The sequence below is a fragment of the Balaenoptera musculus genome, chromosome 6 (genome assembly GCF_009873245.2).
Source record: "Balaenoptera musculus isolate JJ_BM4_2016_0621 chromosome 6, mBalMus1.pri.v3, whole genome shotgun sequence".
In the NCBI taxonomy this organism is placed as follows: domain Eukaryota; kingdom Metazoa; phylum Chordata; class Mammalia; order Artiodactyla; family Balaenopteridae; genus Balaenoptera; species Balaenoptera musculus.
The window spans coordinates 15,799,006-15,826,415 of record NC_045790.1 but is presented as its reverse complement, the minus strand read 5'-3'; the positions used below and the strand labels follow the sequence as shown (position 1 = coordinate 15,826,415).

The 27,410-nt window shown below is 46.8% G+C and overlaps 1 protein-coding gene across 1 annotated transcript in view; it reads left to right on the top strand.

Annotated features, from left to right (window-relative positions):
- Positions 1 to 20,578, top strand: part of SLC39A14 (solute carrier family 39 member 14) — a 46,554-nt gene extending 25,976 nt beyond the window's left edge. Inside the window, exons 2-9 of the mRNA XM_036855948.1 lie at positions 5,175 to 5,452; positions 7,419 to 7,605; positions 10,676 to 10,845; positions 12,912 to 13,034; positions 13,517 to 13,705; positions 13,823 to 14,030; positions 15,117 to 15,301; positions 17,425 to 20,578. Coding sequence (XP_036711843.1) covers positions 5,189 to 5,452; positions 7,419 to 7,605; positions 10,676 to 10,845; positions 12,912 to 13,034; positions 13,517 to 13,705; positions 13,823 to 14,030; positions 15,117 to 15,301; positions 17,425 to 17,571 — 1,473 coding nt within the window. The 5' untranslated portion in view covers positions 5,175 to 5,188 and the 3' untranslated portion in view covers positions 17,572 to 20,578. The remainder of the gene's footprint in view (positions 1 to 5,174; positions 5,453 to 7,418; positions 7,606 to 10,675; positions 10,846 to 12,911; positions 13,035 to 13,516; positions 13,706 to 13,822; positions 14,031 to 15,116; positions 15,302 to 17,424) is intronic.
- The last annotated feature ends 6,832 nt before the right edge of the window (positions 20,579 to 27,410 follow it).

Sequence of the window (27,410 nt, the reverse complement as noted above, 5' to 3'; positions counted from 1 at the left end):
TGACTATTTTTTTTTTTTTTTTTTTGGCTTGCTTTTTACTATTTTTTTTTTTTTTTAACTCAAAAGTTAGTTATCAGTTGAAGGAAAAATGCTGCCATTTCAGTTCTCCATCTTAATTCAGAAATCTTTATTTTTATATAGTGTTTCAACATACCTTATCTTTCTTAGTACTCAAAGAAAGCCCTGTGGATTTGTTTTCCTCTTTCCAATATAAGGAAGGCGACCTAGTGAGATCAGTGAGGTACAGATTGGACTTCTCCCACCAAGCCCAGTGGTCCTTCTGTTGCCAGAGCTGCACTTTTCCTAGTTACCAGCACCCACGGCAGGGAAGACAAAGGCCAGGATTTTTGAGTCCTCAGGGCCTCCACCTCCACCCTGAGGCCTGGCTTTGTCTTCGGTCTGCAAGTTTCAGGGATTTTTATACACCTCTCCTGAGGTAGGCTCTGGAAGTTGCCCCCTTGGCTCACCCAGACCATGTGTGTCTGTTTTACCCCTCACTGGTTAACCTTTCGTGGGGAGTGTCCACCGGGGAGACATTCCTATTAGGCTGACGGGTCACAGCCTTAGAATGGGGAGGGGATGGGGGCTGGAGGAAGACCAGTCTATTTGACAGTCCTCTGCAGCAATGAGCTGTGGGGAGAGAGCCCCCAGGGGGGTGGCAGCTGCCTTGTGGTAGTTAGTTGGGTACTGAGAGCACAGGTACCTCAGAGACCCCCTGCTGTCTGTCCCCAAGAGGAATATAAGAGAACTTGATGCCTCTTTTTACATCCTTTGGATTTCAAGTGGGGAGGAGACAGTTGAGGAGAAGGCTTAAGATGATTCACTAAGGCCAGTGAGTAGTGCAGCCAAGGCCTTCGGGAGCCATCATTCATGTCACTGTAGCCTCTCCTTTTCCCCTGCCCCCTCACCTGCACCTCCTTATCCACCCCTCTGACCCCCGTGGTCATTCTCTAGTGTGGACCGTCAGTCTTTTCTCAGTTTTAACTCAAGTGCTTTGCAAAAGCCCAATTCAGACTGCCCTTGCACACACGCCATGCCTTGGCCTGCCGCTGACCAGCATTGCAGCTGAAGAGTTCGAGTCTTCCCATTCACTGTGCTCCCACATAGCCCGTGCTTTGAGGGGGCACAGAGTAGGCATAGGATGCTGCACAGAGGAGGTAGGGTCCCAAACACATCCTTTGCCCATTTCCCGTGACTTACCAGTTGGCCTTGGAAACCGCTGTGCCTCAGCCATGTTTGTCTCTGGAGCGTTAGATCTTACCTTCCGCGTTCCATTCCTCGGCCCAGAGGAATCCGAGAGGGAGAACGGTGGGCTGTCTGGCCACCTCGTGGTCAGGGAAGGGAGTGGGTGTTGGGAGGCCTAGCGGCTCCCAGGCCCCCTGGATCTCTGTTGCCTGTTCTGCTCACATCAATGTCCAGTCCCTGGACCAAGCATCACAGAAAGTCACTACTCTGTCCCCACGAAGAGAAGTAAATGTTTGCTCATCTCTGAGACAGGGGGTGGGCATGGAAAAAATGCAGCACAGTAAATATAAGAGTAAAGTTATGTCCACGGGACAGAAGTGCCACTTCCAGGATGAGATATTTCTGAGCCAAGTGAAGGGACCACAGGCAGGTGGAATCTGATTTAGGAGCCTCCAAGGTAGGAAGGCACTTCTGAAGCTCCACAGAGGGTCCAGAGCAAAAGCATCTCCTGTCGACTCTCACCTCACCCCGCACCCGACCCCGCCCCGGGGAGGGTTGGGTCTGGCGCCTTGAAGACAGACCTAAGGCACTAAAATAATTTACTTCTTGGAACCTGAGCCAGGTGAACAAAGGGGTGGAGAAGACTCCAGCTTCTCTTTAGTCGGGGAGCCTGGTCCTCTGAGCCAACAGCATACTCGAGCTTTTGTCTGTCGGCAGCTTGTTTTTAATGCCTGGCCCCTTGGGCTCTTCTTACTCCTCCTGGAAGGAAGGTGGCCTTGAGGGCGGCTGGCTCAGCTCCCCGGGGGGAACGGCCCACCTGGGGCCGCCCATTTCCATGGACTTAATAGAACGGGCTTGGGCTTCCTCCTGCAGCTGGAGCTGGAGGCGAGGACCCCTGCCCAGCCTCACCATCCCGCTGCTCCGGAGCTGTATGTGTCCTCTTCCTGTCTTCTTTCTTTCCTCCAAAGAATCCCTTATAAACTTTCTTTTTTTCCCTAAGAATGACTTGCATCTCCTTTGGAGCAGAAAGCTCCCCTTTCATGTCTGCCAAAAAAGCCAGGGTCACTTGGATTTGAAGTGTCTTTAACGTGTCCAGGATCCCTGGACCAGGACTCCTTACTGCCCTCCAACTGTTTCTAGATTTTCCTCTGCCTCTCCGGGGTGGGGTGGGGTGGGCATCGTGTCTGGAGTGAGGGCCAGGTGGGAGGGCTCCGCCCCACCCACTCCCAGCTGCCGGCGGAGGGGCCCAGGGGCCCCTGGGTCACTGAAGAGCACACACCGAGTCGATGCTTACCTTGACGTGAATGCCTGCCCGGGTACAGCTGTAAGTACCCCAGGTGTCTCGGCCTTGAAGTGTTTTTGCATGTCTCTTGTTTGTGAGTGTTCTGAAGTTGCTGCAGATGAATTTGATTGCTTGTTTTGTTGAAGTGATTCTGCAGAGGGAACCCTGTAACACAGCCTGTCTGTGTTACACACTTGGGGGGTTTCCTCCACAGGTCTTCAGGGCATCTTACGCCTAGATTTGGGGTGCCTGCTGGGACTGGTAGAAACTGGGGTGGATCTGCCCAGAGACACGCGGGCTTTGGTGGCTTCTGCATGGGACCTGGGGCATGTATGTGTGTGTCTCCACACAGAGGGGACAGTGGCTAAGAGTGCCCTGACTTTAGTGTCGTTCAGACCTGCCTTCAGTTCATGAAAAATTCAATTTCTGGTCTACTTGCTGGTCATGGACCACGTTCCCTAATCCCCAAACCCCAGTTTCCTCTTCTGTTATGTGGGGATAAATGTCCTGCCTTCTCTTAAAGGAATCAGCGAGTGTCAGGTGCTTCAAGTAAGGTCACACTGGGACTGCTAGCTGCTGTCCCCATCTCTTTGCCCCCCCTTTCCTAAACCCATGCAGCCCTCCTCCCCTTTGTTTTAACAGTACAGCACACGCCTTAGACCAGTCACAGTGTGGTCGGGCGGAGAACAGCTTTCTTTGTACAGTGGAGTTTAGCTGTTTTGGATAAGATCCACCCTACTCACTATAGGTTAACTTTTGCGTCTTGGTGGAGATTTGAGAGTTTTTAGTCTCCAAGTAGCACTTGTACAGACTATCGTTTTGGCTGATGCCTAATCCATTCATTTGTGTGACTCACAGTATATTCACTGAAGAGTGATGGTATAAACGTCTCCAGATTCTGTGCGTGCCCCATGTGTGGAACCTAAAGCCTGGAATGTCCCGGGCATGTTTGTGGTCGGGGACCTGTGCGATGTAGGCGTGGAGTAAAGTCGGCCACTGTGCTTCCATTGGCAGCTTAATATCTGAGAGGGAGTCAAAGTGGAGGAACCCTGCCAATTATAAGTCTTATAATAATCATAGCCATGTTTTATCGAGTGCTTTCTTGAGTCTAGGCCATTGCCAAAGCTCATGTCGTTAAATCTTCACAAGAGTCCAATGAGGTGGGTACAAATTTTATAGATGAGAAAACGGAGGTGCGGAGAGAGAGGCTACGTAACTTGGCCAAGGTCACTTCTGGGAAGCAGCAGTGTGGAAATTCAAGCCAGGTCTTCCTGACCGTAAAGGCCATGGTACGCTCTATCACCACTCTGGGTGATTGTAGAATGTTGACTCTGGTTAAATAACTCGCCCAAGATCACACAGCTGGTAAACGGCAGAGTCAGGATGCAAGTAAGCCTGCTCTTAACCACTTTGCTCTGGTTCCTCTGTCCCAGGCACGGTCCGGAAGATGGAGTGACCCACGTGAGGCATCATGCCAGAGCCCCGGGTGCCCCGGGGAGGCATGGGAATAACTGCAGTGCCTGGGCTCCTGGGCCTGGATTAAATAGGAGGCTCATTTTCCCCTCCTGGTATTTGTTTATTCACAAATTAAATTATAACTATACTAAGGGAAATGATTAACAAAAGAAAAATCATCCATCCTGCTACTGGAAGCTTTCATTTTTTTCTTTGTTCCTTCTCAGTTCTTAACTCTGATTACATAATTGTTCTGCTTCTTTATTTAACATTAAACTCACGATTCTCCTTTTTATAGCTGCATACTATTGCGTGAAATTGATATAATCCACTTGACCACAACACATCTTTCTGCCAATAGCCTTTTTATTTTTGGATTGCTTCTCTTAGTGTAAATTCTAGAAGTAGAATTATTAAAGGATTTAAATACATTTATTGTCATATAACTTGTCCAGAGTCATATTATATATACAGCCCCCAGAAGTATGTTATTCTTTTGTTTAACCTCACTAACATTTGGTTTTATATCTTTTTTTAAAAATGTGTTTTGCTATTTTAATAAGTAGCAAAGTAGCACCCTCCATCTTTTAAATTTGTATTCTTAACAAGCCGGGGAGACTGAGTATTTTTCATGTTGGTTCCCTAATTTAGGTAGTATAGAAATAATCCTTTGGCGTGTTTGATGGTGTATATTTTTCCCAGTCTGTTTTTTATCCCCCCTCTTTAAGTGGTAGTGTTCAGGTTTTTTTTTTTTTAGATTTTCCTTTGGAGAATTTCAAACATATACAAAAGTAGAGAGAATAGTATCATGGATTCCCACCTACCCATCACTCAGTTCCAACAATTATCAACTCATGCCCAGTCTTGTCTCATCTATACTCTAATGCAAATATCCACTCCTTGGTTATTTTGAAGCAAATCCCAAGTAAGATATTTAATCCATGATGATTTCAGTATCTCTAAAAAGATAAAGACTTTAATAAACACCCATAGTTTTTCTATACTGTTTTCTTTTCAAATTTGGTCAAACCTATTGAATTTGTTCTTATTTTATTTTCTGTTTCGAAAGAAGGATTTTTCTCAAGAGCTAGGCAGAGGAATTAGAGAAGGAGTGAAGGGTCAGTTTTGATACCAACTGGATTCAGAGTCTGAAGAGAGACCCTCGGGTTTGGAGCGCAGCTGACGGGTCAGGTGTGGAAGGAGAGGATGGGTGTCCTAAGCCTTGCCCTCACCTGGCCTTCTCCTCTTGCAGCCTCACCTGTCACCATGAAGCTGCTGCACCCAGCCCTCCCCAGCTGCCTCCTGCTGGCTCTGCTCGGCGTGTGGACAACTGCCCCTGAGGCTCACGCTGTGTCCGTGGGGACACCCGCCATCAGCGCAGCCTCTTTCTTGCAGAACCTCATGCATCGCTACGGGGAGGGCGACAGCCTCACCCTGCAGCAGCTGAAGGCCCTGCTCAACCACCTGGATGTGGGAGTGGGCCGGGACAACGTCTCCCAGTCCGTGCAGGGACCGAGGAACCTCTCGACGGTAAGGCTCCTGGCTCTGCCCAGCACCGTCTCTGTCCTTTCAAGATTCCCAATCTAGTTGGGGGCAGGCGAGCCTTGATGACAGAGCAGAGGGGCCGCTTCTTCCCCTGCGGTCGGGATCAGCTAGTCTGAGTCTCCAGCAGCACCTCCCGACCTCCTACATGGGTGTTTTGAAGCCCTTAGCAAAGGGCAGCCGTGAAGTAGGGGCTCTCAGCCCTCCAGACCCTTCCTCAGAGCTGCACTGGGATCTCCTGGAACTGCTGGTAAGCTGGAGCTCCCGGGTCAGCTAATATTTCTAAGAGAGTTTCTGCAAAACCCTTTGCCCGTTATCCTAGGTGAGCCTCAAAGTACCTCTATGTGCAGGTGGCAGATCTTCATTATATCCTGTATATACTGAGATACTAAGGGACCCACAGTGAGTTCTGGAGGGACCAGGATTAAGACTCAGGTCTTTTGGCTCCTGGTTCTCTGTTCTGTCTTCCATATCATCTTGGCTAATCAGAGTCTGAGGCTGTATGTGGCAGCCAAATATAAGTCAGCCAGCAATGTCTTTATCTGTCTACTTTGTTCCCTGTGCTGAGTGTTGTGAGAAAGAGAGAAAAATGAGTCATGTTTAGGGAGTTTACTGTTGAGATGTGGAGCTCAGCCAACCAAGAACAGAGTTAACTGATATTCAAATGAAGCGCTAGATGCTGTGGCTTGGATAGTCATTATAGGATTCAGAAATGAGAGAAGCGGGTGAGTGTGCACTAGATGGTCAAGGAAGCTTCTGTGTGGGGTGTCCTGGAGCTTCGCCTTGAAGGAGAGCAGAGTTTGGAGAGACCGAGTGGCCAGGCTGGGGGCGCCATGTGGCGTGTATGCAGAACCAGGGGGGCGTGGTGCACATCTGAGTCGGAGGGGCGGCTGCCTTGGGGGGTGCTCGTGCAGCCTGACCCCAGAGGCCTTCCGGCTCAGCAGCAGGATCTTGGGGTCACCGAGTCCAGCCCCCAGCATTTTTTTTTTTTTAAGATTTTTTTGATGTGGACCATTTTTAAAGTCTTTATTGAATTTCTTACAATATTGCTTCAGTTTTATGTTTTTTGGTTTGCTGGCCGCGAGGCATGTGGGATCGCAGCCTCCCTGACCAGGGATTGAACCCGCACCCCCTGCATTGGAAGGCGAAGTCTTAACCACTGGACCGCCAGGGATGTCCCAGCCCCCAGCTTTGTAGGCCCAGAAACCCTCGCTCGTCGGCACTCCCAGAGGGCTGGCTCCCTCAGAGACAGAGCCACGTAAAACCAAACTCAGCGAAAGACCGACGTGTAACTGTCTAATTAGAAGTAAAATGGCAGTGTTTCACGGGAACGGTGTGTGAGAACCACTTATCCTGATGCCTCCCAAGGGAACTGAGAGCTCATGCCCACTGGGTAGCCCACACTTGCTCCATGGCAGACCCTGAGTCTTCAGATTTCCCCCGCTTCCTTCCCCAGTCTCTGCCAACACATCCTGCAGGCTGGGGACATTACTGTATATGGTCCAGGAGACTACTGTTCCCCTTAGACACCTGTGCTCAGTAGCTCTGGAGAAGTATGTGAAATCTGCATTTTACTGTAATAGCTCCCTGGGCTGTTGTAATGTGGCCAGATTTGGTATCTGGGAGAAGCTGTATCTTCAGGTATGCACATAGAGGCATGTTTTCCAGAAGCCACACCCCGGTCATAATGATTGGAATTCAGTTGTTCCCAGAACTTCTGGGTAGCCATTTACAGATGGGTGAGTGGAAGGTATGTATGGGTGGCTGATCTCTAAGATTACTTATCAGTCTTTCAAGTTTAGGGACCACTTTGCTCTCATCCTTGGAAATTAGTCTGCAGGTTCCGTGAAATTTGAACAGTTGCATCTTCTGTTTTCCGTCTGGGAAGGCTCATCAGGGGCAAGGTGTGACTTTGGGTCCTAAGAGGCTTTCTGCCCCTCCCACTTGGTTTCAGTGCTTCAGTTCTGGAGACCTCTTTGCTGCCCACAACCTCAGCGACCAGTTGCGGATTGGGGGGCGTGAGTTCCAGGAGTTCTGCCCCACCATCCTCCAGCAGCTGGATTCCCGGGCCTGCTCCTCCGAGAACCAGGAGAACGAGGAGGACGAGCAGACGGAAGAGGGGAGGCCCAGCTCAGTTGAAGGTGAGCCGGCACGGGAAGGCAGGGCCTGGTCCGTGCTTGTCCGCACGAGGACCGCCGGGCTGATCAGATAGAGCTGCCCGCTGAATGTTTGGCCGCTTATCATCCTCTTATCATCGTCGGGAGGGGCGAGTTGGAGTAATGACTGTACCGGTATCTCGTGTGCTCCCAAGACCGGTCCAGCACATTGCCAGGCCGGGCAGCGTGGCTGGTGAGCGTGCCGTCGTGGGGCTTTTGGACCAGCCTCGAGGTGCTCTTTTTGGTCACTTTTCCGTTTTGGTTTTTATTAAACTACCAGGGGGCCAACACCTTGATTTTTGAGTTTAGCATTTAAGGCCTTTCACAGTCTGCCCTCGGCCCACTTCATCCTCCTCCCCCTCCCCTGCCCGGTACCCCTGCTCCAGCCGCAGTGGTTCACCGTGGCCTGTGTGTGCACACGGTTCCCTTGGGCCTGGATCGACCTTCTGCCTTCCTGTCATGCTGGTGTGAGCGGCCTGGCACTTGGTACCTAGCATGTGCCACCTGTGTCACACCCCACGTCGTTTCCTGCTGTCGTTATTTAACTCCTATGGTCTATAGCCTTTCATGTTTTCATCTGCCCCTCCGTCTGAAAGGTAAGCTGCTTTTGGATAGCAGCTTTGGTGTATATTTTTAGGCTTCTCCACAGCACCCAGCAAGAGGTGGACTCAGCAAGCATTTACTGATGGGTTGGCGGATCTCTGTCTGCCCCGATTGCCGCTGAGTTCAGAACGGGCCGCCCCCCGGCAGCAAGAGTACCTCCACCCTCAGTAATGGAGGCCCTCGTCTGTTCTTGTTCCTCCACAGTGTGGGGCTTTGGCTTCCTCAGTGTCTCACTGATTAACCTGGCCTCTCTCCTGGGAGTGCTCGTCCTGCCGTGCACGGAGAAAGCGTTTTTCAGCCGTGTGCTCACTTACTTCATCGCCCTGTCCATTGGAACGCTGCTCTCTAACGCGCTCTTCCAGCTCATCCCAGAGGTGCAGTAGCAAAGAAGCGTGCGCGTCCTCTCTCCCTGGGGCGTCCCCGCCCCGCCCCTGTGCTCCAAGGCACCTGACAGCCGCCACCTGAAACATTAACTTCTTCCTCATGTCAAGGGATGCAAATGACTTCTGCCTCTGGATCTCAAGGGCCTCCTCTCACTCCTGGGGCACCCAGGTTTGCCTCTGGCCTCTTCAGGGGATGTCAGATGCAAGGCTCTCAGCGCTTGTCCCCCATGCTGGGGACCTGTCAGCCTCCTTCCCCAGTCAGTGCCTTTCCTAAGCCCTGTCGGCAGGGCTGGAAAGGAAAGCAGCCGGTGGTGGCTCTCCCTGCCCTTGGTCCTCCGGACCCCCACTCTGTTCTAAGTAGAGGACCTGGCCATACTCAGGTGTGGCCACCAAGAGATGATCCACCTGGAATGAGGTGGAAGGAAAGAGGTTACCGACTGAAAAGTTGTATTGACCTAAAAAGTACGTGATCCTTTTTTTTTAAGCAGGCCCTAATCCACAGTATAGAGGGCCAAACATAGCATCAAGACTATTTAATGAAAAAAGCGAAATCAAAATTACCAAATTAAGGAGAGAGACCCACCGTCCTTCACACCTTGCATCTTGACTTTTTCCTGATAGGACTGACTTCCTGGTACCCTTACTTGACTGTTCTGAAATGTTTGTTGATTTTGTTCTTTAATTGTAACCACTGAGGAGCTAAAAAAAATAAGACCCAAGGTGACAGTCTGCCCACCTGTCAGCTCAGGCAAGGACGTGCAGTGGGGCGATGGGTGATGTGTGGACCTTCTTTGGGAATGTTGATGGCCGCCTTCCATAAGCAGCTGCCTGCCCTTTCCCAATCAAAAGACTCTATGGGATGCCCAGCCTTGCCTTGCCTGTTCCCTCTTCATGATGAGGGGAGAAATCTGGTTTAAGGTGAACCATCTTGATGCTATATCAGAATTCCACATGAATCTAGCAAGCACTTCTCAGGGCAGGCCTCATCTTGGGCTACTTTTTTTTTCAGCTCCAGAAATTAAATTTATTAATTTTTTTTCAAGATTGGAAATGAAGTGCCGTGTTGCCTGTTGAATGGGAATACAATAATGGTACATACTCCGCCCCTGGGCTCACAGGGGAGGCCTCATCCTGGCTCACTTTTGTCCTGCCCGGAGTGTGTGACGCTGGGAAATGGTAGAGGAAATATTTTTCGACGGGGTGATCTTGGAACTCTCTTCTCTACACTGCAGCCCTCTCAAAGCAAATGGAAACAAACAAATAAAGCAAAACCTGAGGGAGTTCCCTGGTGGCCTAGTGGTTAGGATTCCGGGTTTCCTGTGCCATGGCCCAGGTTCATTCCCTGGTCGGGGAACTGAGATCCTGCAAGTTTCGGGGCATAGCCGAAAACAAAAACAAAACAAGGTCATAGGAAAAAAAAAAAAAAAGGCAACAAAACCTGAGATGTTAAGAGAATGGATTTTGTGGCCATCGGGCCTTACTTGTCCGTCCCTTCTGCCCTGCACGTCCGACTTTGTTGAGTCCTGCACAGAGCAGACCGGGTGCGGGGAGTGTCCCTTGTGCCTGCATAGCGAGGGTCAGACGTGCCAACACGGCAGCCCAACGATCGATCGGTCTCTTCCCCTTGCTCTGGTTTCCTGTTCCATAGAGCTCTCGAGTCCAAAGTCTGCTGGGCAGCCCCTGGCTAGGCCTGAGCACGCCTCGGCTACGGGCCAAGGCAGGACCTGCCCTGCCAGGCACAGCAGCCAGCAGGTGGGACTCAGCCACCAGGCAGCAGGGGCGAGAGACGCGGGGTTCCAAGGCCACCTCGGATTCCTCCCCGTTTCTCCTGAGCTGATTGAAGGAAATTTCATCGGACTTGAATCACTAACAAATGTTCTGTTTCTCTCTCCCTCCCTGCTTGTCTCTCTGATTTTTCTTGTTTTGCCTCCTTTGTTAATATCCACCAAAACCCCCTCCCACTCTACCTCCCGCCCTCTCCACCTCTCTCCCTGAATGGCGGCGGCTGTGCCGTGGGGCGTTCGCCCTTGTCCCTGTCCTGGGTGGGGCTGGCTCCCCCTCCCCGGCAGTCTGGGGGTACGGTCTCCTCTGTGTGACCGTCATCTCCCTCTGCTCCCTGATGGGGGCCAGCGTGGTGCCCTTCATGAAGAAGACTTTTTACAAGAGGCTGCTGCTCTACTTCATAGCTCTGGCGATTGGAACCCTCTACTCCAACGCCCTCTTCCAGCTCATCCCCGAGGTATGGCAAGCCAGCGCCCTTGCACAGGAGCACGCCACCTCCTGGGGGATGGCGGGACACAGTGGGAGGGCCCTCCGTCTCCACAGAAGGCCTAGAGAGGAGGTCCTCTCCTTTTGGAAAGTGAAGCTAGGACGTAGGCACGAGCGAGGAGAGGCAGCTTAGAGAAGGTTTGAGAGCTGGTTCAAATCCCAGCTCCACCGGCCACAAGTTCTGTGCCCTTGGGCAAGTCACCTGACCTCTCTGTGCTTCCGTTTCCTCATACGTAAAACGGGAAGAGTAATAAGGGCGGACCTCAGGGTGATGCCGTGAGGGTTACGTGAGTTAATGTTTCTTAAACACCTGGTGCTCACTGTCTGTTGGGTGGAGAGAGGTAGTGTAGTTAGGTCACGTTATGGCTCCCAATTTGGAGCTTTTGGCACCAAAAACAGAATCCATAGGTCTCAATGAAAAGCTCACTTCTCCTCCGTAGGGCATTAAATTCTAAAGACAATCTGTCTTTTGCATCAGAAAATAAGCTAGAGAGGTATGAGGATTAAATAATGAGCTCCTAATCCATGGAAGGGCCTTTATGTAATAGGTGTGCAGTAAAGTTTTGCTGTTGGCAAAAAAAAAAGAAGAAGAAAAGAAAGAAAATAAGCTAGAGAGAACCCACCAGTCTGGCCTCACACATGTTGATGGCACCTTTGCCCCTTCACCTGGGCTAACCAGGAAACCCTTCATGAGAGAGGAGGAGCCCAGTGTCTGTAAGACTTACCAAGGGCCTTGGAGGAGTTTCTGATCCCGTGTGGTCTCTGCATAGACCTGCTGATGGCAAGAATCCTGAGGCACTTCACTGTGGGTGGTCTGACAGGCCTGGATGAGCCGGAGGTGAAGCAGAAAGATGACGCCCTGGGCTCCTTATAGCACTTTGTTTTCCAAGATGCGGTTTTGTGTTTTCTGAGTTGATCCTGAGATCACCTCTGTGATGTGTAGGAAACAAGGAATGTTGTACCCATTTAACAGATACAGAATCTGACCTGCACAAGAGCTCATATCTTAGTGCTTTTTGTGGAGAACTGTTAGTTGCCTCTTTTCACTCCACTTTTCCTTAAAATGATTTGACTCTCCTGGAAAGTTGGCCGGAATGAGAAATTTCTCTTCTAGAACTTGACCTTTAATGTCTCTTAGAAAACTACACGAAGAGATTGCATTTCGTCCCTTTAAAATAGAAAAGAAAAACACTTAGCTTTTAAGCAGCCCGGAGTTCCTGGTACTGATGGTCTTTTATCTGGGACCCATTCATGAGAAGGCTGGCGTTTATTCGAGAGGCCCATTTCCTATCAGAAAACTTAGGAGCAGGTCAGCAGACACTTTCCCAAGGGCCCCCTTCACAAGTCAGGAGCATCACCAAGAATGCAATTCTCCTGATTTCTACTCCTGTCTGCTTCCCAATGGAGTCTTTTTTTCTTTCTTCCTTTTGGCCATAATAAGTGAAGTTTCCAGAAACCAAGACAAAACCCCCAAAATTGACACGTGCAGTCACCCAGTCTGCTTTCTTGGTTTTGTGGTCACTGGGAGGTCTGCGGTCAGGAAGATGCCGCAATTCTTACTATTTAACTGGAGAAAGGATTTCCCATTTTAGAAAGTATAACTGTACCATCTCCCTGCGTGTTTACAGGCAGATCAGCCAGGAACGCTACATAACGATGAAAACAAACACGAGTGTCTCCTCCTTAAAGGTGGAATCTGCTGGCAGAGTCTGCCCTTGTAGCAAAGCACCAGGAGAAATGAAGACAGACTCCTCATTAAAAGTAGAAAGCCACATCCAAGGCTGTTCTTCCTGAGAGTAAAATTCTAAAAACGATCTGTCTTTTGCATCAGAAAATAAGCTAGAGAGAACCCAGCAGGTCTGGTGATGTGACATTAGGGAAACATCAAGGGCTAGATTTTTGCTGGAAAGGGATTGAGTACATGGCAGAGTTGTCCCGGCCTCTTCCTTTCCTAGAGTCAAGTGGCGAAAGAGATGAGAGGGGACCAGTGAAGATTTTCTATATTCTTAAACTCATTTTGTTTTCTTCGGTCCACAGGCTTTTGGTTTCAACCCTCTGGAAGATTATTATGTCTCCAAGTCTGCAGTGGTGTTTGGGGGCTTTTATCTCTTCTTTTTCACAGAGAAGGTCTTGAAGATGCTTCTTAGGCAGAAAAATGAGGTGAGGCCAAATCGTTGGTAAAAGAAGCACCTCTAGGGAGAGCATCCATCTCAGAAATGTGCCCGGTAGTGGTGTTACCTCAGTGCCAATCCAGTGAACTTACCTGGATCCTCCCGCCGTAGATTCAAACCCACAAACTATTTCCTGAGTAGCTATCTCACTTCACCTCAGGAGGGTATTAGCAGTGGGTGAGGGCGAATCATCAGCCATTGCGAGGAGCAGCTCTAAACGCTCTTTGCTGTGCCTCCTGGCAGGAATGAGTGTTGGCCCTGAGGTCACTCCTCTGAGATCCGTCCCATGGCAGCACCACATGCCCTTCGATTCAGCTTTCTCCAACACCTTGCCCTAGGTTTCTGTCCTATTGCCTGCTTGTGTTTTCTTGGATGGTGGGAGTGAGGTCTTCCCGGTGCTTGGAGCTCCTGCTGGGTGGGTGGTTTTGGTGAGCGTTGCACTGACCCGACCCCTCCCTGTGGTCCCTCCAGCATCATCACGGACACAATCATTATGCCTCTGAGACACTCCCTTCCCAGAAGGACCAGGAGGAGGGGGTGACGGAGAAGCTGCAGAACGGGGATCTGGACCACATGATTCCTCAGCGCTGCAGTGGCGAGCTGGACGGGAAGGGCCCTGTGATGGACGAGAAGGTCATCGTGGGCTCCCTCTCTGTCCAGGTCAGTGGGCCATCCACTGCTGGGCAGGCAGGGGCCCTTAAGCGGTAATGGCCTTGATGACTCGGGCCTACCTTGAAGGTCCGTCGTCCACCCTTTGACAGGGGGGCTTTCTTGCAGGACCTGCAGGCTTCCCAGAGCGCCTGCTACTGGCTGAAAGGTGTCCGCTACTCTGACATCGGCACACTGGCCTGGATGATCACCCTGAGCGACGGCCTCCATAATTTCATCGATGGCCTGGCTATCGGTGCCTCCTTCACCGTGTCTGTCTTCCAAGGCATCAGCACCTCGGTGGCCATCCTCTGCGAGGAGTTCCCACACGAGCTAGGTAAGTGTGCTGACACCCCGCCCCCCAGCCCCTTCCGCTTGTGCCGACTCCTCCCCCCACTTCAGAACACACATTATAATTAATTAACACATTGTCTATGCTATGTGAAATCCAACCACTAATTCTCAACAGCTGAATTAATAATTGAAAATTGATCATTGGACGGGACTTCCCTGGCTTTCTAATGGTTAAGACTCCACGCTTCCACTGCAGGGGGCATGGGTTCGACCCCTGGTCAGGGAGCTAAGATCCCGCATGCTGCGCAGCGTGGCCAAAAAAAGGAAGAAAGAAAGAAAGAAAGAAAATTGATCATTGGAAATGATGGCATTTTTTACTGGGATGGTTGTTTCCCCAAAGTCCCATAACCTGTGGCTGTTTCCTCACCTCTACACTGGGCTTAATACTGGTACCTTCCTCATTGATTTATTGTAAGAAACAAAAGGAAAAAGTAGTGAAAAGGACTTACTGCGTGCCATACACTATTCTAAGTGCTCAATATAGGTTATCTCTTACATCCTATTAATCTTCCAAAGGCTGAGATGTATGTTAGAAGTCTGGTGGGTAGAAGAAATAGATGAACCAGGGGTTGGAAGGTCCTTGGTTTTATCAGAGGGAGAGTGTAAAAAGCCTAGACTTTTTGGAGGCTCAGACACTCAAGGTCATGTCCTGGCTTTGCCACTTATCGGCTTGTGACTTTGGGCAAATTACTTTAACTTCTCTCAGTCTCAATTTTGTTTTCGAAAAATACCATTCATTGCAGTTTTGAGGAAGGAAGCTCCTTCTGTTTCACCATCAATCAAAAGAGAAATGAGGCCATTGCTAGATGGTTTTCTCTTTTGAAAATCCTGTGCATTGTTTTCAGCCTCTAGGCTGGATGTACACTCCCAGCCTCGCAGATGGAGACAGCCCCTCGGCATGGTGGTGAAGGGGGCCCTAGTCTTGTCACCGTGAGCTTCAGTCTGGGGCCATCTTAATTTTCACCCACACTCCATCCAGCGTTTAAGCATGTCCTCATCAAGTTGTGTGTCCCATGACCTAGTATGAATCTTCTGTCCACACCCTCCCCTCTTGTTGTCCCCACCATAGGAGACTTTGTCATCCTGCTCAATGCTGGCATGAGTATCCAACAGGCTCTCTTCTTCAACTTCCTCTCTGCCTGCTGCTGTTACGTGGGCCTGGCCTTCGGCATCTTAGCTGGCAGCCACTTCTCTGCCAACTGGATCTTTGCCCTGGCTGGAGGAATGTTCTTGTATATTTCTCTGGCTGATATGGTAAGTCTTCCATAGTTTTAATGCCTTGTAGGCAAAACTGGATCGGGTTATGAAATTCATTGGATTGGGAGGACAGCTAAGGGGCATTAGTTAGTTTTTTTGTTTTTGTTTTTTTTTTAAATAAATTTATTTATTTATTTATTTTTGGCTGCATTGGGTCTTTGTTGCTGTGCGCGGGCTTTCTCTAGTTGCGGCAAGCGGAGGCTACTCTTTGTTGCGGTGCGCGGGCTTCTCGTTGCAGTGGCGTCTCTTGTTGTGGAGCACGGGCTCTAGGCACGCGGGCCCTAGAACGTGTGGGCTCAGTAGTTGTGGCTCGTGGGCTCTAGAGCTCAGGCTCAGTAGTTGTGGCACACGGGCTTAGTTGCTCCACGGCATGTGGATCTTCCTGGACCAGGGATTGAACCTGTGTCCGCTGCATTGGCAGGCAGATTCTTAACCGCTGAGCCACCAATAATGACTTTATTGAGGAATCAAGTCACATGCCACACGATTTGTAAATAACAGTGTACTGTTCAATGCCTTTTAAGGGAACATTAGATTTTAAAGGATGAAAGGCCTATGTTCCTTTAGCATATGTCGTTAAAGAAAATGATGTATCTCAACTCCAGGGTCCTTACTTTAAGAATTACAGAATAGAGACTTATAGATAAAGAATGGGGGGGAGGGAGGGAAGGAAGGAGAGGAAATTACCCATAATTATTCTCCCCCAAAACAACAACACTTGGGTTTGTTTCTTTTTCATCTCAGTTCATTGTGTTTGTTTTTAAATAACTAATCACATGGAGTACACAATTTTATACCCTGGTTTCTTTTTTTTTTTTTTTTTTTTACTTAATACATCCTAGACATTTTTCATGTGGCATACTCTTTAAAAGCATCCTTTTCTCATTAGCAGTAGTATTTGGTGAGAGGATTTACCTTCTCCAGAACAAGAATTGCTGGTTCAGAAGGGATGCGTGGTTTGAGGTTTTAATATATATCGCCAAATTGCTTTCTAAAAAGCTTACCGTTCTTTAATTTACATCATTAGCAGTGTCTGAAAGTGTACATTGTACCCGCTAACATTTGGTATAACCATTTAAGTAGTTTTGCGTTTGCTAGTTTAATACCTGATTTGTTACATCTTTCTAACTAACAAGGTTGATTTCCTTCCTTGTTGGCATGACATGTTCTTTGGCAGGTTTGCATGAATTATTTTCCATATCCTCGGAAAGCAGTTTTTTGTTTTTGTTTTTTTTAAATATTTATTTATTTACTTGGTCATGCTGGGTCTTAGTTGCAGCAGGCGGGCTCCTTAGTTGTGACATGTGGGATCTAGTTTCCTGAGCAGGGAACGAACCTGGGCCCCCTGCATTGGGAGCGCAGAGTCTTAACCAGCAGAGCAGTCCTGGAAAGTAGTTGGTTTTTTTTGTTTTTTGTTTTATAACATCTTTATTGGAGTATAATTGCTTTACAATGGTGTGTTAGTTTCTGCTTTATAAGGGAAAGTAGTATTTTTGATGAGATGATGAGAGCACTGACCACCATGGTCCATCCTCAGCCCATGGAAACATCTTAGATTCTCTCCTCCGGTGGGTGGCCCTCCCTGGGGTTAGGGTATTTTTGTCACCTGCCTTGCTGGCCAGCAGCAAGAGGCCTTGAGTCATGGCAATGCTTAGTTCCATTCCATGCTGGCCCCTTACATGGTTGCTGAGTTTCCCAAACAAGTGACAACATTCTGATAGCAAAAAGACCTTCTGAAGTGTTTTTAAAGATCACAGTAATTTTTATCAAAGTGGTTATTTTTAGTCCGCATCTAAACACATCCAGGGTTACATGCATGTATAGTACTTTGTTTCACTTCCATAGCTGTAAAGTAGTGGTAACCACCTTGGAGAAAGGCTCTAACGTTTAAGTTCTAGAAGTTATTGCTGTTGATTTTCTTTGTAAACCAATCGTATATTATATATCTTTATTATAATCATATATTTATACTAATGATTGTGGTGGCCTTATAATATAAAAATATAATAATAGTAAATGTTGTAATAATTGTTAGGTAATATATATATGACTGAATTGTCCTGCACTTAAAGGTTAAGAAAGGAACTGCAGCTCTCTCGTGTTTTTTTCTTCTTCCTCAGTTCCCTGAGATGAACGAGGTCTGCCAAGAGGATGAAAGGAAGGGCAGTGTCTTGATCCCCTTTGCCATCCAGAACCTGGGCCTCTTGACTGGTTTCAGCATCATGCTGGTCCTCACTATGTATTCGGGACAGATCCAGATCGGGTAGGGCCTTGCCAGGAGCCGGCGGGATTGGCAGTCTGGCCCTTGGCTGCCGATCCCTGGCCCGAGGACTCCTCATCCAGGAAGCACCTCGGAAGAGGCAGTTCTATTAAAAACTGTGACATGGAGACTGTATTCCTGCATTCAAATGTTAGCTGTTTTTAAAATGCTGTATCCTAGGAATAAGCTGCCCTGGTAACCAGCCTCTAGGTAGTGCCTCTCTCCCTTTCCTCTTCTTTCTCAGAGTGATTCTGGAACTGAATGCAGCTTAAAAGACAAGACTAACTTTTTTCTCTGGTTACCCTGGCCTCTTTCTCTTCCAACCAGCACTGAGACATTTTGAATCCTTTGCCCGACAATGCAAAAAAGATAGCCAGGGCTCACAACTTGGTTAGAAATATCAGGAGGTGAATCTATAGTTTGGGGCCCATAAATCTAAATGTGTTTCCTCGGCCTCAAGGTGACCCATTTTTAAGCGAATCCGCCTATTTTTACAGAAAAGGTGTAGAAGACAGGAATCCCTCTTATTTTTTCAAAATCTGTTCAGTTGCCTATTCTTTCAAAGAGAACTGAAAGCTGGAAACAGATGAGTAGGGCGGGAGGGAGAGGCAAGGATCACCCTGAGATGGGGGTGTGTGTCTTGTCAGGATGGTTACCTGTTCCCACTGGGATGCTTGGCACCGGTTCTGCACCTGGTGTTTCGTGGCCGTCCAGGTGAGCCAGCAGGTAGGTTCTGTTGCCTGAACCTCCCCTCCTTTTGGATGAACACTGGCAGACTGGAGGGCAGAGAAGAGAGACCTGTGAGACATCCGTTGGCTTTGCTGTGATTTCTACCCCCCTTTCCCCACCCCCATCTCCTGGGAGACTCCCTGGAAGCACATTCTAAGCACATTGACGATGCCCGTGTCAGAGGGCAGACTGCACAGATTTACCTCCCTGGTCAACAGTTGTGCTGACAGGTGGCAAGCTGACTTACAGAACTGGAGTGCAGCTTGTGGTCTTCTTGACAAGGGTAATCAGAAACGGAATCAGTGCAGGCAACATTTAGGGTTTACTAATTCCATAAGTAACAGTGATAGAACTCTGAGATGGAAGGTCCAGAGCTTGGATGGGGGCATCCCTGGGGTTTGCAGAATAGAGGACCCATGGGTTCTGCTGCACCGTCTGGGGTTCCCCCTTCCTCCCTCACCCCAAACAAGCAAGGGCGAATCCTGTATTGAATTGAATAGGAATTGTTCTAACTCTCTTCAGAAAAACGGATTGATAGACTTGTGTGTGAGACCGTAGGCCAGCCGCCGGCCCCGTGGAGCCCTCTCCTCAGAGCTCTGGCTTGGAGGGGAGCTAATCTCCAGGTTCACTAGGTGAATTGCTTTATTATTATCATATTGATAATGTGAGATTCTTTAGCCACTCTGGGGAGCCGACCTCTCCAGAAGCCTTCCTCAGTGGTGCCCACAGTCGCAGCCCAGGGGCTGTGTTCACAAACTGACTTGTGCACGTGGCTGACGAGTCCTGGTCCGTCGCCACCACCCGTTAGTTTTTCCGTTCTGACAGGAAAACTTTCCACTCTATGGTAGTTAAAAGCAGCATCTACTCTGGCTTTTTTCCCCGCCCCACCGCCCCCCCAGCCCCTTGGGAAACATCCATCAAACCAGGACTATTCTTGAAAAGAACATGAGCGGGAAAACCGCTGGTGATGCTTTATAAGTTTTTCTCATCTTGCCTATTGACTTTGATAGATTTGAGAATGGGCAGAAGAAGAAGGAAAACTCAGTTCTCACGATTCTAGATGAACTATCAGGACAGACTCCTGGTAGGATTATGGTCCAGTTTTTACCAAAGAACCAATTCCTTGAATGTTGGAATCTAACTTTTTATATTGTCATTGTTACTGTTTTAAAACAATTCTTTGTCTTTTCTGTTTGATTTCCCTCAAACTGCTTGCAGGAGCTAGCAGGAAATAACACTCAAACCTTAGGACTTCAGAAGATTTTGCTTCCCTTAATTCACATGGATGTATTAAATTTATAATTTTAGCATTCCCTATAGATCTGTCATTCCTTACAAATACTGTTATTCTTGGAGTAGAATCCTAAGTAAGAGTTAGTGGGTTTCTAGTTTTAGGAGAAGAGCTCAAAAATGTAACCTTGAGCAAATTAAAAAATAAAATACGAAGTAGCAGGGTGCCTTCCCTTCTCTTGCACACCTATATTAAGAACTAACTTTCCTTTCACAGACAGCTGCCTCAAAGGGAAATTCTCTTCAAACTAATTGGTCCAGAGGACAGTCCTAGTTTGAGCTTAGGGGTGGAGACACTGAAATCGTGCAACTGATAATGTGTTGCCATTGGCAACAGGTTTTCCTCAATTGAAAATGTGGCCATTTCTTTTTGAAGTGTTGGATTTGCTGTTTTAAGCATTTGTACATATTAGAAGTCTGAGGAGTAGCGAGTTCTGAGGACCTTTTTCACCTCTGGCATTAGCATCTTCACCCTCCCTTTCCCTGCGTGGACCGGCTCCCATTAAGGATAACAAGGAAAGTATGTGTCACGTGCAGGAGCAGTGACCCAGGAGCAGGGGTTCTGCTGCTTCTCACCCTCACCCTGGCTTGCAGGTTGCCTTCTGTCCTTGCCCCAAAGGTTTTTTGTGTCTAGTGTCAACTTAGGTCTTTCCTTCATTGGTCCTTCACCCTGGGTTTTAAAAAGAAGGCTTCTCTGTTCGGGTATCCTAAGACCTGTTTTTAGTAAGTCCTCTTCCACATGGTAATGTGGAGATGGTAATACGTTGGAAATCTGCTTAAAAAACGAAAAGTTGTCTGATTTTTGCAAAAGAGAGAGGTTAGATTTTTATTACTCATATTTCCTTTTACAGTTCTGCAATTCCATCACAGTATTTTTTTAAATAACTCAGGTGTTATGAGGATAAATTAGAAAAAAAATAACTTAAGTTATGTGGACTGTAAATGTTTTTATTTGTAAGAGTCTATAAATAAAGCTATATTCTGTAACTGTTGAATTGCAAGTGTCATCTTTGGCAATAACGTGGGTGTAATGAAGACTGTTGAACACAAGATGGGGGTGGTGTCTTGCTAACTTATAAAGCTTCATTTTACTGGTCCAGCTTACCTTTGGAGAGGGGTTTTAGAAGGAACCTCAGATAGCATAACATACTCACTTTAAATGATTAACTTATCTTTTAATGGAGCCCATGACTTCATCAGTGATGGAAGAACTGTGGTGTTTCCTAAGAAGAGCTTTCTGTCACACTGTTTTCACTTGTATAAATCCATGATTTGAAACTTGGAGAGTACACTTGGTTCATTTAAACCACAGCTCCTGTGTGTCTTATAGGGAAACGTTCTGTCCTGAGACTTAATTCTAAACCTGTTCTTATTTCAATTTATTCAAAGGGCCAGGGATCTGTTGTTTATCTTCGACAACAAAAACGAGCAGTGGGGTAAAAGAATTGATGCCATCTTATTAATACATACACTAGAGATTCCCAAATGCCTGTTGCTCAGTCCTCCCATTTTTTTAAAACTCAAGAATAATATATTAAGTGGCTCCTGTTGGTATTTTATTTTTGTTTATTTATTTTTTTTAAAGATTTTTATTTATTTTTTAATTAATTAATTTATTAGTTATATTTGGTTGCATTGGGTCTTCGTTGCTGCGCGCGGGCTTTCTCTAGTTTTGGTGAGCGGGGGCTACTCTTCGTTGTGGTGTGCAGCCTTCTCATTGCGGTGACTTCTCTTGTTGCGGAGCACGGGCTCTAGGCCGTGCGGGCTTCAGTAGTTGCAGCACATGGGCTCAGTAGTTGTGGCTCACGGGCTTAGTTGCTCCATGACATGTGGGAGCTCCAGGGCTCGAACCCGTGTCCCCTGCATTGGCAGACGGGTTCTTAACCACTGCACCACCAGGGAAGCCCCTCCTGTTGGTATTTTAAATTTCATTAAGTAGCTACTATATTGGACTAACGTCTGCTACAGCTGTTCAAAATGATAGTCACTCTGTCCTTCGGCTTGTGCCACCTCTGGAGAGCCTGCCCAGGCTGGGATTAGTGCCTCCCTGTTAACACCTCAGTTACTGGACTTGCACTGTAATCTCTCTTGTTCTTTATAAACCGAGTTCCTTCTGGGTAGAGGCAATATACCTGGTTTCTTTCTGTGATACCAGCACCTGCCACACAGAAAGAATGAATGAAAAGATGAAATGAAATGCCTGCAAGTTCTGTGTTGATGGAAGGGCTCCTTTTCCACTGGCAGCAGTTTCTGTTGTGTTTTCCTGTGTTTGGTGTTGGTTTTGCTAATGCCTTGTTTCCTGGTCCTTCTTTATTTAGAAACAGAAATTTGAGAGGTGAATTTGTGGCCAGTATAGAATAGAGCTAAGCAGAGTAAACAGGTCACTAAGAAGATTAAAACTTTGATCTCAGCCATCTCTTTGTAATACTGCTAACCAGCTAAGCCATTCAGGACATTTTTGGTGGAAGGTGAATGCCCTTCTCCTATCAAGTTGTTTCTGCACACTCTTCTTTACCATTCAGTGATGCTGAGATCTGATTTGAGCAAAATCCATTTCGAGAAATAATGAAGACACCAAACATGGACACAGGATTTTTGATTCGTGGGAAAACAAAATGCTCATCTATTTTAAAGATTTTTGTACTCTTAATGATCCAGTGCGATACACGTGGACTTCTCAAGAATGATAGGTTTGAATCCCAGCAGAAGTGAATCCTTTTCATCCTTCTGGAATAAACTGAATTATATTCCATTTAAATATAAAAAAAAAATGGTGTTTGGAAAAGATCCATAGGTCCTTATCATCTCACAGCTAAGTATGTTTAGATCTGTCAGCCAAAAAAGTATTTTCAACATCACAATTCTTGCCAGATGTTTCTTCAAGGTTTATTTTAAATGAAGGAAGGGAGTTAACAGACTACCCTTCCCGTATGACAGCAATCTTAGACCCTAGCAGTGGATGGGATCCCGAAACAGTGGCATCAGTTACAGTTAAGGAATAACCTAAAAGTGTTCTAATTCTGGCAATCAGAAGCCAAGAAGTAGTTCTTTCTTCCATTAGGCTCTGGATTTTTTTTTTTTTCTCTCCATCTGTGGTTTGCTTCTCTATTGAGGTTGCCTAAGAATGAACTTAGGCAATAATCCATAGGTTGTTATAAATATACGTATGTAATAGAAAACCATCAGGAAATTCCTAGCAGAGGCCCCTGGAAAGAAATTTTTTGATGAGGTGATTCTAAATGTGAAATGTGCTCTTAAAATACACGTCGTCCTACATTTGGCTTTTTGTGTGAACTCATTTCATTAAAGAGATGGGGTATTGCTGTCTTTGTGTGAAGGGTGGTAAACAGACCATCAGAGGGCCTTGTGCCCTGGAGTACGAGGCTGTTCCGCCCCAGGCTGGGGGAGTGGGGAGCAGATTGAGGGGACGGGGGAGGTGTGTAAAAAGGGTAGGGGGAAGCTTTGCAGACGTCATTGAGACCACAGTCTAGGCCCACCCAGTTAAAAGCAAGAAACGAGTAAATAAAGAGCAACCCTGGGGTTGGGAGATGGGGAAGAGGAAGGCACCAGGGCACCCATGCCCACAACCCACCTTCAGGGCTGCCAGATTCTGGCCAGAGCCTCTTGTCCAGTCACCCCTAGGTACATCCCTGCGTGAGCTAGGCCGGGCCTCCATGCCGCTACTGGTGAAGCATAGGCCTCATCTGCTTTAATTATTAAGAAAAGGGTACATTGGCCGAAAATAAAGAATGTCCATGTTAAAAGTAAAGATTAGATGTCTCCCTTCCTGGGACGCCAATGCTGATACTCCTTCAATGATAAGACTCCTTTCCCAGATGCCAAGGTCATACTGACTCACTGTGTAGTGCTGATCTTTTTTTTAACCTTGAAGGAATGTATCCCTGACTTGTTTAGTGTTCTTTGTTCTGACAACATATAAAACTGCTGAAAACCATGCTTCTCTGGAACAGTTCCTCAGTTATCTGAGATGCTGTCTTGAAGCTGTAGTCCTCAGTTTGGTTCAAAAAAACTCTTCTATTCCTATTATAGATTGTTAATTGATTATTTTCGTTGACACCAGCATAGGCCGCCACCACGACGGGGGCATCGGAGGTCAGTGCCAGGCTCCGTGGGTGCTGCGATGGCTCTGCAGACTTGATACGAGGACAGGAAGGACCCAGAGCCGTGCAACGCCTGGGTGCCGCGCTGCCCTGGTCAGCCACAAGGGTGCTGCTGCTGGAATCCACAGCTACTCCCGTGGGGGCGTTGAACCGCCCGTTGCCCTCCTGTGGGAGCCAAACCTGAAGAGGAACTCTGCCAGCCCCGTCCACCTTCATGGAATGGTTATGGAAATCTATCGCTACAATCTCATTCTTGTTCACAAGATGGGGCCCTGCAAAGTGTTGGTCAGTGGCCTCATGGCCCCCAAAATGGCCAACCAGCTTGCCACTGGGCCAGAAGGTAAAGATGCAGCAACTTGTCAAACACAATGATATGTCCATTCACTTCTATGGCTACTCCCTTGGAGCCTATGAGGCAACCAGCTCCAATCTTGGTCTTGAACTTGCCCTCAGAAGAAAAGATGCTGACCCAATGGTTGTCATAGTCTGCCTTGAAAATGTCTCCATCGGTGTCCACTGCCACACCTATGGGCACTGCAGCTGCCCAGGGGAGGCCCTCGAACCCCATAGTGGAACTTGAACTGGTCCTCATTGGAGAAATCCTGGATACCATGGTTATCGCTGCCTGCGCCTAGATGTGGACACACCCTGTAAGTGGATGGATTCATGCTTCTCCCTTCCAGGCTGTCCTTCCTTTTGCTGCCCTTGCTGTGCATGAAGCTGGGCCTCTGCAGGCGGTGGGGATTGGGTACTGGGCTTCACATTGTCCAGGGAAGGTGGCAGGTCCCAAGACGCCAGGCAGACATGCTGCTAGGCTAACATTTTTATATGCACCAAAATCTAAGAATGACACCCAGGCCGGTTAAAAGGAAATTCCTTCCAAAACATGATGTTAACCTCGTGGGTTTTCAGGAAAAGAAAACAACTAATTCAATAAAGGACACATTTTTTTCTTCCTTAAAATAAAGGATTAGGTCTTTAATTATAGATGCTCATAAGGAAGGAAAAAAGTCTCTTTGATCTACTGTATCCTCCCAGAATAGGAGATTCTTTCAAGTGCCATGTTCCCTTTAAGTTCCTGAGGTTAATGAAGCAAGCTCTTTTGAAGCTGGTGTCTGGTTGTATCCTACAGGCATACCCTCCCCTTTTTTTTTTGATTGGAGTATAGTCGATTTACAATGTTGTGTTAGTTTCTGCTGTACAGCAAAGTGAATCAGTTGTACATATATCCATTCTTTTTTAGATTCTTTTCCCATATAGGTCATTACACAGGCATGGCCCTTGAGACGAAGTATCTTTGCTGCCAAATTCACATGGTTTAAATGTTTTGTGGTAATTCTCCAAATAATGTAGATCCCCCCCATCCCATTTCTCTTGAAAACTGCACGAGCAGGAGAAAGAGATTAAATTTAGATTTTTCTTTTCTGGGAAAACTAACTTTTAAAAAAATTAGATTAAATTGATTTTTCAGGATAGCTGGTTCAGTTGTGTATGCTAATTAAAAGGGTAGGTAAAATCTAAACATTAGAGAGCTCAACATTATTTTCATTTGGTTTTAAGGTGTGCTAAATTTATTCCTGCAAAGCTATTTCCCCAATTATGCTCTACTTAGTTTAATAGAAAACTCTTTAGCATTCCTTTGTTCATACATTAAATTTTTGCTTGAAAACTGCCTTGATCCAGCTGATGATAAAATTTTTTTCATTGAAAATTTTAATGCAGCCTTTTTTTTTTTTTTTTTTTAAACCTTGGTACATCCTTTACATTCTATTTTTTTATTTTTATTTTTGGCTGTGTTGGGTTTTCGTTTCTGTGCGAGGGCTTACTCTAGTTGCAGCGAGCCGGGGCCCCTCTTCATCGCGGTGCGCGGGCCTCTCACTATCGCGGCCTCTCTTGTTGCGGAGCACAGGCTCCAGGCACGCAGGCTCAGTAGTTGTGGCTCATGGGCCCAGTTGCTCTGCGGCATGTGGGATCTTCCCAGACCAGGGCTCGAACCCATGTCCCCTGCATTGGCAGGCAGATTCTCAACCACTGCGCCACTAGGGAAGCCCTAATGCAGCCTTATAAGCTAGTTTAAATAAGAAAGCCCTTAGAAAAGTGTTTAACTTTGATGTTTTTGAAGCAAATGAAGATAAGCAAGAATGGACTATGTCTTGGTTTTCAGCCAAAAGGGCACAGGATTTTGAGTCCAAAAGAATGGATTTGTGTCAATTCTATCGCTGACTGGCTGTGTGAACTCTGATATGTTTAACCTCTTCACACCTCAATGTCTATCTACGAGGTAGAAATGATCATTTCTATACTATCTACCTGCATAAACGTAATGAGAAGTAAATGTATAAGAAAGCGCTTTATAAATTAAAACTCTATACCAGTGGTCATTAACATTTTATTGTCTGGATTCCTTTGAGAAACTGAAAAATATATGCTTTCCTACACATTTCTCACACATACCCCAAAGCACTTAAAAATATACTCAAAACCTTTATTTCATTTATAGTTTGGACCTGGATGGGGAGGGAATGATTTGAAACCCTGTGGTACAGCAAATGCAAGAGCTCTGGGACAGAAATGAGCTTGGTCTGTTTGAGGTTATTTGTATAAATTGCAGTATATACAGTATAATCAAGGCCACTATGTCTGAATTGTAGTGGATGTAAGGGAAGAGGTTTGAGCTGAGTTCAAAGAAGTAGACAGAAGTCTACTAAGAAGTAGATCACTTTCAGGAAAAAAGGAGACACTTGAGGGTTTTAAGCAGAGGAATGATAAAAATCAGACTTAAGTTGAGAAAGATCTGTTGTATGGAAAAATGGACTGTAGGGGGAGTAGGTTTACAGGATATGGTGTGTGAGGGATTGAGCGTCCCTCTCTGCCTGGCCCCCAACTCTAAATTTGTGGCCCAAGCAAGTTGATGAATGCCTGTGACATTTACCTACAGCAACGAAGGAATGCTGTGGAATGCTGGAGCCCAGGTATGAGAGAGCTATTAAATTCTGTTCTCCTAGACTGTACTGTATTATGTAGCCAGCAATGACTGCCACCATTTTCTCTCCTACTTCTTAAGGATCTAAACAAAAGTAATAGGGGGTGATGGCAGCTTTGGGGCTCCCCAATCCTTGTCACAGTTATAGTATTGGGTTCTCCCAGGAAGACCAAGGGATAACACACTGTTAAGAGCTTTGCATATTACCCCCCAAATGGCCTGAATATCAACCTGTAAATATATATTTACCAGTCAGCAAAACTTTCATTCGCATTTTTTACTTACAAGAGTCTAAAGGGGGGAATTCCCTGGCGGCCAAGTGGTTTGGACTCCACGCTTTCACTGCTTAGGGCCCAGGTTCAATCTCTGGTCAGGGAACTGAGATCCCATGAGCCACACGGCAAAGCCAAAACAAAACAAAAAAAGTCTAAAGAGATTATAAATTTGATATCAGGCTATGATTGGTAGAATGTTGCTTTAGGCCATGTTTTTCCAATTGCAAAAAAAATATTTTTTTAATATGGAGTCGCTAATTTTTTTTAGACCTCAACTGTGGTGGGAGGAGTCCATTCTGAGGTAATTTAATCAAAATTAAATGCACTCACAGGAAGATATGAGTAAAATATAGTATACAATGTCCATACAATATGTATTACTAATAAAAACATTTCTGTAGTGCTTTTTCATATAAAATTAGAGATTATACACTATAAAATACCTTTT